The sequence below is a fragment of the Papio anubis genome, chromosome 1 (genome assembly GCF_008728515.1).
Source record: "Papio anubis isolate 15944 chromosome 1, Panubis1.0, whole genome shotgun sequence".
Lineage (NCBI taxonomy): Eukaryota > Metazoa > Chordata > Mammalia > Primates > Cercopithecidae > Papio > Papio anubis.
This window is the reverse complement of record NC_044976.1, coordinates 164,137,012-164,150,707: the sequence shown is the minus strand read 5'-3', so window position 1 is coordinate 164,150,707 and position 13,696 is coordinate 164,137,012. Positions and strand designations below refer to the sequence as shown.

At 33.3% G+C, this 13,696-nt stretch overlaps 1 protein-coding gene across 11 annotated transcripts in view; it reads right to left on the bottom strand.

The window, feature by feature from the left end:
- Window positions 1-13,696, bottom strand: part of DENND1B (DENN domain containing 1B) — a 277,692-nt gene that overhangs the window by 141,362 nt on the left and 122,634 nt on the right. For 7 of the 11 annotated variants that reach the window (XR_002520214.2, XR_002520210.2, XR_002520216.2 and 4 more), the window contains exons 7-10: window positions 11,028-11,108; window positions 5,848-5,907; window positions 4,172-4,225; window positions 1,227-1,337 (exon numbers count right to left, since the gene is read on the bottom strand). Coding sequence is in view for 8 of the 11 variants with exons in the window: in XM_017951054.3 (XP_017806543.1) it covers window positions 1,227-1,337; window positions 4,172-4,225; window positions 5,848-5,907; window positions 11,028-11,108 (306 nt within the window). In the remaining 3 variants the exon portion in view is untranslated. The remainder of the gene's footprint in view (window positions 1-1,226; window positions 1,338-4,171; window positions 4,226-5,847; window positions 5,908-11,027; window positions 11,109-13,696) is intronic. The other 4 variants (XM_021933951.2, XM_021933941.2, XM_021933949.2 and 1 more) reach the window with 1 other exon arrangement.

The following is a 13,696-nucleotide window of genomic DNA, read 5'->3' as shown; positions in this document are numbered from 1 at the left end:
GATTAGTACTTTTTCTCTGATATTACTGCATCATTTATCCACCCTTATTCTTTTAAATGCATATATTTTTCAATATGTAAAGTGCATTTTCAACTTTTAGGGGTGAGCATATCAAATTATAATTCAAAATAAATTCATACAAATTATATGTACAATCGTATGTATTTTTTTCAACTGTCGAGTAATGGAAATAACCCAAAAATTAGAATCAAAAGACTCAATTTCACATTATCTGTCTCTAACTAGCTGTTTGGCCTTGAGGTGGTCATTTAATCTTCCTGAAAATACCTTTCTCACTGTTAAATGTTAAACAGATATCCTACAGAAATCCTGAAGCTCCTTCTACTTTAAATGCTAAAATACAGAATAACGTTTTTATTTCTACTATAGAAGAAGAAAACATTAAAAATATTGTTTTATTTATCAATTAATCAAATTTATGAAGAAAATTCATGCAATATTGAATAATGGTTTTTGCTAAATAAATACATCATAGATTACTTAAAACTATATTTAAATTCGTATTTAAAAAATTTAAGTTGAAAGTATTAAATTGTTAATGCGTAAATGAGAAAAAATTATAAAATCTAGCAAAATACTTTTGAATATTTTTCTATATCCAAGAAAAATCTTTATCTTCTCACTGCCTTTACCTAATAAATACCTTCCAAAAGAACATTTTAGTGAATGTCATAAAACCTGTGATTTATAAAAAATGCTACTTTGACTTTTAAGTTATTATCAGTCTGAAGAGCTGCTCTAAATCAAACTATTATACAATCTACTCCCAAACCACTACTTGGCAACAAAGATGAATCTACCTATTACCAGGTTAGGATAGCAGCTATTATCATGGCCCCTTGATTTCTTTCAAGTAGCTCCAATGGAAAAAGCCACAAGTGAATAATAAAAATCTCATAATAGCTCTTAAGAATTCTTTATATGGTAGAAGGCACTAAAATGAACTCTGGAGAGTTAAAAAGAAAAAAAAAAAAAACTCTCAGCTCCTGATAAGAAAAAATAATTAACCTGACTTAATGCATCTGAGAAGGCTTCCTATAAATCAGACTTTGTACTTCAAGAGCCAGATTAAAACCATATATCAAAAAAGTATGTAGATATTGTCTTCTAAGCACACATAGCACATTTCTAAATCTGCAGAGATTTTTAGGTCTTTTTGTGAAACACTCAATACCTGCTACTTAAAAGAAGTGTGAAGTACTTACAGTGCTTAATTTGCTCGAGGTAATCACGATGCGCCTTTCATGCAGCATACTGGCATACAGCTGCAGCATGTTGTTCACATCCACGGCAACAAAATATTCTGTAAGATTTCTCTGCACAAGTGAAAAATAATTGTGTAAGTTACAGCTCACAGTGAACGTGAAGGAAAACATTTTACACATTTACCAGAAAGTCTTGAAGTTCAAAGGATATTATTTAAAATGGTATTCATTAAAATAATTAAGTGTAATACTAGTCTGCTGCCACATAAAGCACATAACACTCTATTATTAGTTGAAACATAACCCTACTCAAGGAAAGTATTTTCAGAGGATGATCAGAAGATCTCAGATTTCCCAACTTTCTTACCCACTAAGTATTTGAAAAGAAGCTAATTTCCTGGGCCCCAACCTGGACCTGCTGAATTGTCATCTTTAGTGTATGTCCCCAAGTATCTGCTTTTTTTTTTTTTTTTTTGTCACTCAGGCTGGGGTGCAGTGGTGAGATCTTGGCTCACTGCAACCTCCACCTCCCAGGTTCAAGTAATTTTCATGCCTCAGCCACCAGAGTAGCTAGGATTACAGGTGCACGCCACCACGCCTGGTTAATTTTTGTATTTTTAGTAGCGATGGGGTTTCACCATGTTGGCCAGGTTGGTTTCAAACTCCCGACCTCAGATGATCTGCCTACCTCGGCCTCCCAAAATGTTGGGATTACAGGCATGAGCCACCACACCTGGCCAAGAATCTGCTTTTTAAACAAATACTTCTGGTGACTCTTACATACACTGATGCTTCAGAAACTGCTGCCTAGACAATACATTTGAGTCTTTTCATGTTTGCCATTCACTATGCAGGCACAATCATCAACTGATACAACACAGCATGCACGAGGTACCCAAAGGATGAGGTGAATTTATAAAACAGCCCTTTGGTACTTTATTAAGGAAATTCACTTGTTTATACTTCACATCAGGCTTGCTTTATATCCACTATAATCAAATATAATTTGATGATGTTCTAAATTGATTCCTTAATTTAGCACTCTTATTCCCCACATGAAACGAAACTGGGATAAACTACATTAACTTTGACTTTTAGATCTTCTCCTTTCTTATTATTTATTTTTAATTTTCTATAATGAAACAAATAAATCGGAGAGCAACAAGCTAATTAAGGGATTGAATACGATATAACAAACAAAAACTGTAGTATCAGGTGGGCTATGACCTAGTAGGCTAAAACTTTTAGTTGGGCAAGAATATAAGAAATCCAATTATTTCTTCTATTTCCAGAAGGTAGAAACTTTACCATCACAAATTGGTAATCATGACAGAGCACAACAATAGAACCTGTAACTATCAGTGGGTGATGTTGAATTTGGTGGGAAGAGGTTTATTCCTTTCTTTCTCACCTTCCAATGCAACTCTCCATACAAAAATTCATGTCATTCAAGATTAGTATATTCCCTATAATCTAAAAGAAAGGTAATTTTTAGATGGGGAATTATTTCTCAACATAGGGTGCTGCCTTATGCTTATTCTCTTGCTTTCGTTTCCCTAAACAGGACTTTTTGCAAAACAAAACATGTTAATAGATATGTAAAAATATATATTCTCAGTGGCAGTTTTTCCTTTGAATGTTTCTTTGAAACTTTCAAAGCAATCTTCTTTTTAAAATGTGACATTTGTTAAATCGAGCTATTAGTTGTTTGTTAGTAAATGTAAGAGAAAGCTAAATAGGAGAGTGAGTAGAAGGAAGCAAATTTGACTTTGAAACTCTGAAGTGAAGGGACAAGGGTCATATAAGTCAAAGCATGGTCAGTCAGCCTTAAAGAAAACATTAGCAGGGAGTACCTGGGCCACAATGTACAGCAGTCATGACTTTAGGATCTATTATATAACCTGAGAGCTTTGATGATCTATCTCAGGCCCATACAAGAAACTTAATGCATAGCTTTTCATAAGGGTTTTTTGGAACCATCTGTACTGAAAACACCATTGATAGTGTCGGTTTGATATTAGACAATTTAAGATTGTCTTCTTGGACTTCCTTCACTAACCACATGCTTTTAGAAACCACTCAGTAGGTTTGAAAACATTTGGAAAAACACTAGAATCCCAAAGTAAATAATAAGTATTTATTGAAATACTTCTTTCCTGTTGGTTTTTCCTTTACTTTTGATCAAATTATTCCTACTGATTCATTTTAACTTTCCAAGGGAAGCTGAAGAAAAATTACATAAGGGAATATTTCATTTTCACAGTTATCCAAAAATCATAAAAGCATATTTGTTACTTCTACTTATCTATGTAGACATTTCTACAAATACTAATTTGTAATAACTATTAAAATACTGAAAATATTTCTAGTATGGCTAGAATTAGGACTTGAAATAAAATGCAAATTTTAGCAATTTTTATAATTTCTTACAATAGCCATCAAACCTTGCAAGATATGTATTACTTTAAATTAAAATCAGGAACTTAAGAACAGTTCATCTATGATTTGAAGCATTATATAGAAGGAATATAAAAATACTATGTCAATTTCACTAAAATAACAATTTGTGTGAAGACATTTCCCATTGCTAGAATTCTTCTCCACAAGTAGAAGCCATGTCCTATGGTATCTCTTCTATCATATACAGTGAAGCTGAAGACCTAACTGAATATATATGATCCTACCTAAAAATGACAGAAATAGTTTTCCTTCTATTATTGTCCTTAATTTTCCTTATCTACAACCAGATACTAAGAAGGTGGTAAAGGGGCAGACATATAAAGAAGAAAAGAAAATAATATCATTATTCCTTATTTCTTCATTATTTCTCACAAACACAGATGATTACAATGTATTCTATTTCTCTATACAAAAATGCACAGTGAGACCAAAATAAATAAAATTCATAATATAGGAATAATTAAAGTAGCAAATAGAAAACTTACACTCTCAGGTATTGTTGGGAGTCCAGTTACATCAGGAGCAATGAAGTAGGAATGCTAATCAACAAAAATAAATCACATATGAAAGATAATTAAAATTGGTAGCATATAATTTGTAATGAAAATCAGAAAAAAATATATTGAGTAAATTAATAAATGCCATTGAATGATATTCAGGATTTGTTGAATTTGAGAGACTCTTTTTTTTTTTTTTTTTTTTTTTGAGACGGAGTCTCGCTCTGCCGCCCAGGCTGGAGTGCAGTGGCCGGATCTCAGCTCACTGCAAGCTCCGCCTCCCGGGTTCACGCCATTCTCCGGCCTCAGCCTCCCGAGTAGTTGGGACTACAGGCGCCCGCCACCGCGCCCGGCTATTTTTTTGTATTTTTTAGTAGAGACGGGGTTTCACCGTGTTAGCCAGGATGGTCTCGATCTCCTGACCTCGTGATCCGCCCGTCTCGGCCTCCCAAAGTGCTGGGATTACAGGCTTGAGCCACCGCACCCGGCGAGAGACTCTTAAATGAGTTAGTGGGTTTATATGAGATTTAACAATTGCATTACCATACAAAAAGTTAAGACTTGTTTAAAAATATTTGATCTTAAAATTAAAATAAAAATAGGAAAAAATCGTTAAGGCAAAAAAAGAGTATATTACTGAAAGGTTTATTTTGTACATATATACCTACATATGTGTGTGTGTCTATATAGTATATATAGACATACACACCTATGCATACATATAAACATACATATTATTAAAACACATTTAGTTGAGGTAGACTGGAAAAATTAAAGCTTGCTAACCAAATATATCAAAATCTATTAATATTCCTGAGTTTCTATGGTAAGTCACAACAAATCTCTTTTGTAAACATCAACAACCCTATTATTTAGCAAATAGCAATAAAACATAATTTTTCAATGTTTAAAACTTCTTAAACATGTAGTAGTCCCAGAATATGATCATTACACATCTGCCAAACAAATATTTATGAGCTTCTACAATGTTTAAAGAAGTAAAACAGTTCATTACAATACTTACATAGAGTACAATGTGTGTATATGCCTTCATGTTTCCCATGTTCCCAAATTTGACCACCCAGAATCAAAGTGCAACTTAATCATCAAAAAATGTTTTATTTTCTGTTCATATTAATCTTCAAAATTATTTTAATATCTTAATCACATAAGGACATATTTAATACTATCTTCTTATTAATGATTAGAAAAGAAACATTTTGGTCAGTATTTGAGCACAGTTGAACTAGTCAGAACAAGGCTAGTTAACATAGTCATAATGTATAATTTTCCAGGGTAGAAGAACAATAGGAGATAAATCACAAGATCTTTTGTGATCTTGAGACCAAAAAATGTGACAAATCTCATGCTGTGAATATACTTTAAAATTACTACTATTGAAAATGGAGAATATGCATAGATTTTGGTCTCTATAAGCTACTTTTATTTGGAATGGTTTTTAATAGTACTATATTTCACAAAACTATGCTTTAAAAGATAGTACAAACAGAAAATACTGTATATTCCAAATGATTAATTTTCTTAAAAGAGTCAAATTTACCACTTCCCAAAGGGCTGGAGTGAAGCTTAAAGGCATAGTGAAATAAGTGATTATTTTTCCTATTTAATAGTGATTTTTAGAAGCCAATGTCCTTTTAACTCACCGGTATTAGAGCAGGCTGATCTTTCAGAACTTGCTCACAGGCAATAAATATCTCTTGGTTCTTATAATACATGAGAGAAAAAAATGAGTATCTTACTTTCATGGGAGAAGCTTACACAACAATTCGCTGTGTAATTGAGACAAACCCATGTAGCCAAATTAGCCACTAAAAAGCACTTGAATAACATTAATTATAAATATTATTTTAAATGCTGATTTACTAATTTTATGCTAGAAAAATCCTAATGAAAGTATTTTCATATTACAAGAGTAGAGAATGCTGTGGATATTTAATGATTTTGAAATGTTTCAAAAAAAGCATTCTCATTAGACATTAACTTTTTATAAAAATCTCTGATTACTAGTGGCCATTATCCACTTGTACAGGAAGAAAAACTTCCATAATCATTCATTTTAATCTGGCATCATAAAACTAAAATCTCCTCTAGTAGCTGAAGATAAGTGTCCTAGTCCCCAATTTGCCACTTATTTAACAGCATAACACCAGATACATTACTTTAGGAGTCTGTTATTGAAATCAAATGCAATTAATTAATCATGGTAAACAAACATAACAGCTGATTTTATCAATACTTAAGATATTATAACTAGGCTGGGTGCAGTGGCTCACGCCTGTAATTCCAGCACTTTGGGAGGCCAAGGCGGGTAGAATACCTGAGGTCAAGAGTTTGAGACCAGCCTGACCAACATGGTGGAACCTCATCTCTACTAAAAATACAAAATTAGCCCGGTGTGGTGGTGGGCACCTGTAATTCCAGCTACTTGGGAGGCCGAGGCAGGAGAATCACTCAAAACCGGAGGTGGAGTTTGCACTGAGCCGAGATGGCGCCATTGCTTTCCAGCCTGGGCAACAAGAGCGAAACTCCACTTCAAAAAAAAAAAAAAAAAAAATTGGAACTTTAGAATAGGTATACAAGACTTGAAACTATCAGACTATTAATTCAAGTGCATATAAGAAGGCTTAATTATGGAAATAACTATTATACATAGGAACAGAACACAGTCACTCAATTTCCTTTGACAAGATTATTTCAGCTACAATTTAGTTATTTCAGAAGAAAGTATTTTCTCCAGATGGGATGAAACTTCAATTTACTACAACCAACACCTGAATAGTTCTTTATGGTACATCCAGACATATCATTTTATTTGATTACTAAAACAACTTTCTGAAAAGTTGACATGCTCAATTTCTCAAATGGAAAAAAAGGATCATCTAAAGACATTAACTTTTTTGGCTAACATTACACATTTAGTGACTGTGACCTAACCTAAAATCTTCTAATCATAGGTAAAAAGGTGTAGAAATCTTTAATTAATGATTCTTATTAATAAAGAAGAAGTGTTTCAATAGCTGGTATTTTTGAGATGTATTTTTGTAAGATATTTATTTACCCCTGAACAAATATGATACTCAAATTTAAAGGGAGAACACATTTGTATTTCTCATTAATGCCACCTCCATTGTCTTAGCACCTTTATTTTCCTTAACTCTTTAACAGTATTAGAATCATTTTATAAATATAACACTTTCAAAGAGAAATGGTCATTTTTTTGGAAAATACCAGGCTCTTCTTTATTCTCCTTGACCTTTTCCTTGGCATTTCTACTGTATTTCCACTGAGCACAAACCTTGCATTCTTTGGGTGTCAGTGACTTGTAAGTCTAAGTTTCTTCTTAACTGCTCTTTCCCCCAGTTCTTTCACTGGATCTCCTTTCTTTTTCCCTATAGCCTATCTGGGCAATTAGAACTTAGCCTCTGTTCTATGCTCTTCTATATTTTATCCTTCAAATAGCTACAACTATGTCTGCTGCTGACTCTCAAATTTGGGTTAAAAATTCCAGGTTATTCTTAGCTTTTTATCACCCAGTCTACAAATGACTATTAAACCTTTCCACTTTGACAGTGTGCAACAAAAGAAGATGCAGACATAAAGCAGCAGAGAGGGTCACGGGAAAGAAAAAACACGTTAAGTTGTATGACAAGAGGTTTCACAAAGTTGAAGACTGAGCAAGTTCTAGACTAACAACACAGTCAACAAAGAGGCTTTAGTCCAAAAGGAAAGCATGATGTTCATTCAAGAAGCTGAACAAAACAACGTGACCAGAATACAGGGGGAAAATTGAAAGTTGGATTGAATCTAAGAAATGGATGGTCCTGAAAGCATGGCCAAAGTTTGGACAACTTTTATAGAAAAGGGAAAGCTACAAAAGGTTTTCAGCAGGGGACTTTATATAGTTTAACTAAGTGTAATCTGACAGTCTTTTGTAGAAAGGACTGGAAGGAGAGGCTCTAGACTAAGAACTCTTTGAAGTACTAAGCAACAGAACTAAGGTGCTAACCACCTTAGTCTACTACAAAATAGTAGTGGTTAAAGAATGGAATAATGTAAGAGAACACTACTATGACATGAAATCACAGGATGAAATTTGGGTAAGACACATGGACCAATGGAACAGAATAGAGAACCCAGAAATAAACCCAAATACTAACAGCCAACTGATCTTTGACAAAGCAGACAAAAACATAAAGTAGAGAAATGACACCCTTTTCAACAAATGATGCTGAGATAATTGGCTAGCCACATGTAGGAGAATGAAACTGGATCCTCATCTCTCAGCTTACACAAAAACCAATTCAAGATGGATTAAGGACTTAAATCTAAGATCTGAAACTATAAAAATTCTAGAATATAACATTGGAAAAACCCTTCTAGACATTGGCTTAGGCAAGGATTTCATGACCAAGAAACCAAAAACAAATGCAATAAAAATAAAGATAAATAGTTTGGACTAAATTAAACTAAAGAGCTTTTGCAGGGCAAAAGGTGCAGTAAGCAGAGTAAACAGACAACACACAGAATGGGAGAAAATTTTCACAGTCTATACATCTGACAAAGGACTACTGTCGAGAATCTACAATGAATTCAAACAAATCAGTAAGAAGAAACAATCCCATTAAAAAGTGAGCTAAGGACATGAATAGACAATTCTCAAAAGAAGATACTCAAACGACCAAGAAACATATGGAAAAAAAAGCTCAACATCACTAATGAATCAGGGAAATGCAAATCAAAACCACAATGTGATGCCACCCTACTTTTGCAAGAAAGGCCATAATCAAAAAATCAAAATACTTCTGTAAACATCAACCACCATATTATTTAGCAAACAGCAATAAAACATAATTTTTCAACGTTTAAAACTCCTTAAACATGTAGTTATCCCAAAATATGATCCTCACACATCTACTAAACAAATATTAAACTGATCATCTGATCACTGCATCTGCGTCAATAATAGATGTTGGCCTGGATGCGGTGATCAGAGAACACTTCTACACTGCTGGGGGGAATATAAACTAGTACAGCCACTATGGAAAACAGTGTTGAGATTCCTTCCAGAACTAAAAGTAGAACTACCACTTGATCTAGCAATCCCAGTGCTGGGTATCTATCAAGAGGAAAAAGGTCATTAAATGAAAAAGATACTTGCACACGCATGTTTGTAGCAGCACAATTTACAACTGCAAAATCGTGCAATCAACCCAAATGTTCAGCAATCAACAAGTGGATAAAGAAATGTGATACTACTCAGCCATAAAAAGGAATGAATTAACAGCATTTGTAGCGACCTGGATGAGACTGGAGACTATTATTTTAAGTGAAGTACCTCAGGAATGGAAAACCAAACATTGTATGTTCTCAATGATATGTGGAAGCTACGATATGAGGATGCAAAAGCATAAGAATGATATAATGGACTTTGGGGACTTGAGGGGAAGAGTGGGAGGGAGGGTGAGGGATAAAGGCTACAAATATGGTGTAGTGTACACTGCTAGGGTGATGGGTGCACCAAAATATCACAAACCACCACTAAAGAACTTACTCATGTAACCAAATACCACCTGGACCCCAATAACTTAGGGAAAAATTTAAAAATTAATTAATTTTTAAAAAGAGGAAAGCTATTACCAAAGAAAATATAATAACAACTTCCCTGTCTCATAAAAACACAGAAGACTTATTATTATATATACTTTGAGTTAGCTTTTCTCTCATTTTCTCTTGCAACATTATACTTTTCTTCTTTATTAAGAAAAGTTTATTATTTTAGAAGAAAAAAATTAATATAAATAAATTTTAATAGTCTAGCCCATATGCCAAATCCATGAAGAAAATTAATAAAAACATCCATATTTTATTATCTTGAACTTTGGGCATTTACAAAAACTCCCAAAACGTGAGTGTTTTTATATACAGATGGTACACTTCGTTAAAAAGTTTCAATAGTACAATAAATCCCGTCTCAGGCTTGCTGTCTGACAAACAGCAATTCAATCATATTTCCAGTAGTTTGTGATAATACCAGAAGATACATTAATGTATAGAGAAAGAAGACGAAACTTTTCACCCCAAATTTTTGTCACATATTTATATGTTATATGTCATTTTCTATTCTTACTAAGTACTGTTTTCATTTTAGGAGGGTTATTAAGCATGTGCGTATATTCCTTTATTATGCACAAATTTCACCTGAAAATCAATGTTTCTTTTTTTTCTTTGTTTTGAGGTGGAGTCTAGCTCTGTCTCCCAGGCTGGAGTGCAGTGGTGCAGTGGCGCGATCTCGGCTCACTGCAAGCTCCGCCTCCCAGGTTCATGCCATTCTCCTGCCTCAGCCTCCTGAGTGGCTGAGACTACAGGCGCCCGCCACCACGCCTGGCTAATTTTTTGTATTTTTAGTAGAGACGCGGTTTCACCATGTTAGCCAGGATGGTCTCAATCTCCTGACCTCGTGATCCACTCGCCTCGGCCTCTCAAAGTGCTGGGATTACAGGCGTGAACCACTGTGCCCAGCCAAATCAATGTTTCTTAGAAGTGAAATATCCTCATAGATTTGGTCACTTTTAGTTTATAATAAAATTTTTTAAATTCAATAATTTAACAAAATTATAAAAATACACACCCAATATATCAAGTTATGATAGTTACAGCACGTTAAAAATACACAATATTATCACCTTGTTATGTTAGTACTAGCAATGAAGTTTTCCTGGAAGCAGAGATGACTTGGCAAAGAATTGCCTGAAGGTTCACATGCTCTTAACGAAATTGAGACATAGCTATGACTCCCAAAAACAATTACTGATTGAATACTTACCACACTCAAATTTACAGGAGTATTTGCCTTTGGTACTGGGTGGTTATACAGTGATTTGAGAGTTTCATTCAAATCATTTTCCTAGGGCAAAAGAAAAAGTACATTTTATAAATAAAACATATACCAAGCAACTGCAATTAAAACTACTTGATAAAATAGTCTACTGTGGCTTTTCATATTTGACATATTTTATATAAATGTTTTCCACAGAAACATTTCAAATAACTGAAATTGAAATATGTGAGTCTAATAAATATGAAAACATATTTAAATTCCTTTATCCAGAAGAAAAATGGCAATATTTCTATTTAGTATAAATGTGTATTTGAAAAACTTAGTTATTACAAAATATACTAATGCTATAAAAGGAAATTATCTAAATCATTAAATCCAGTAAGAACAACGGGATTGAATAAAAATAGTAATACAACTTTTTATCAGATCACAGAGTACTCTCATTTTCCATTTTCATTTTAAAATCCCAAAGCAATTTTTAAGGAATAGAAACAATTTAAGTAAGATTATTGCACTAAAATGGAATATACAGGTTATTCTAAATATTTCTTTTCTACATTGCTACTGGTCACTACTTGATCCACAATAAATGGGATTAAATAAAACATAGAGCAAATGCACTTCATAGGATTTGTATAATAATAATGTGCCTTGATGTGCACCCTCAATTTTTCTGCATCACACACTACAAATCCAGTAATAAATATACAAAGATTTTTATAGACATAATTATCCTTATTCTCTATTTTCATGTTGGAGAGAATAAATCAAAGGAAAAGGCAATTGTTCAGAGAAGTTAGCAATTTTAGTAAGTTTGGATATGAGACTTAGACTTCTCACGATCTTTCTTATGCCTTGTCTATACATTTATACCAAAACTTAATAAATCAGATCTCTGTAACTACTTTCAAAAGTATTCATTCAAAACTACCTATTTGAAATACTCTTCAGAATAACATGAAAAGCCATAAACAATTTATCTCTTGATCATTTAAACAACAAAATGTATCAGAGAATACTGTAGATAATACCAATCACCTTTGTAAAAAAGACTCATATGGTTATGTCTTAGAATTACCTTGTGGAAGGACTGCGAAATAAACAATTTATCTCTTGGGCTGTTAAACAACGAAGTGCACCATAGAAAATTGTGGAACATATTGATATTCTGTTTATACAAAATTCCTACAGGTACAAAAATTTTTAGACTAGTTTTTAAAAATCTGTTGCACTCTCTTACATTGATCAGGTAAGGATAACTTGAACTGTAAACGTTATTTAAATAACCCATGGCAGTGAATTAGAAATGAACAGAAAAAAGTACTGCAATTCCAGATTTACTTCTGGTTTAATTAATGCTATAAACTTGTAATATTTCTTCCTCTAAGGAACACAAATGGAACCTCCCCTATTTCTTCTTCTCAGAAAGCCAAAATTATATAAATTTGCTTATAGCTATTTTCTTTTACATATTCCAGTATTACTGATGGCATCAGGGAAAAAAAATGATACACAGTATGGAGATAGTAATAATTTATCACTAAGAGTTACTAAAAGTTACTAAATAAAGGAAAAGTATTCAAAATTTGGACAAGTAATATAATTAATGTGAATTCCACATGTACATTCACAAAAACAAAGAACAAGAAATTATCATGAATAATTTAACCAGAATTCTGGTTTTGACTTTTGATTGCAAAAAAATAAATAGTTGTATTTCCAGTTTTATTTTCTTAGGCAAGTGAATGACTGCACAGCTTCAACATAAAATTATTCAACTGTAAAATGATGTTAACATATACTTCATAGAATTAAGCAATCAAATACATAGAGAAAAATATTTACATGCATGAACACATACACGTAAACAACTAGACTTTTGACAGACATTAAAACTTGCAATTACGTTATAAAAAATTTGGTTGACAAATTTAGAAGAGTAAAAGGACTACCTTAATTTATTAATAACACATTTAAATCCTATTTATATAAATTATACCTCCCTTACTTTCCAAGTGACAGAACTGTACTTTAATCAAAGTACACAAGGGTATTAGAAAATAAAACTTAGGCCGGGAGTGGTGGCTCCCACCTGTAATCCTCAGCACTTTGGCGGGCCGAGGTGGGTGGATCAAGAGGTCAGGAGTTTGAGATCAGCCTGGCCAATACAGTGAAACTCTGTCTCTACTAAAAATATAAAAATTAGCCAGGCGTGGTGGTGCATGCCTGTAGTCCCAGCTACTTGGGAGAGTGAGGCAGAAGAATCGCTTGAACCCAGGAGGTGGAGGTTGCAGTGAGATGAGATTGTACCACTGCACTTCAGCCTAGGGGATAGAGCATGACTCCATCTCAAAAAAAAAAAAAAAAAAGTAGAATTTAAATCCAGGATTTCAGGGTTCAAACCACATTGCCAAAAGTCCAGTTACATTTGTACTACCAATACTGCATTAAGCTTCCTGGGAACATTTATAAAGATTTTAATTCTAAGGTGACCACACTCACCTTTATCTGGGACCACCACCACTTAAGGCAAATGAAGGATTTCAGCTGATTTATTAAAACCATTAATTTTTATTCTTACAAGCTTATTTTCAAATATAGTCTGTATCCATGTTTAACATAGTGCCTGTGTCACCATACTGGGCAGACAGAAA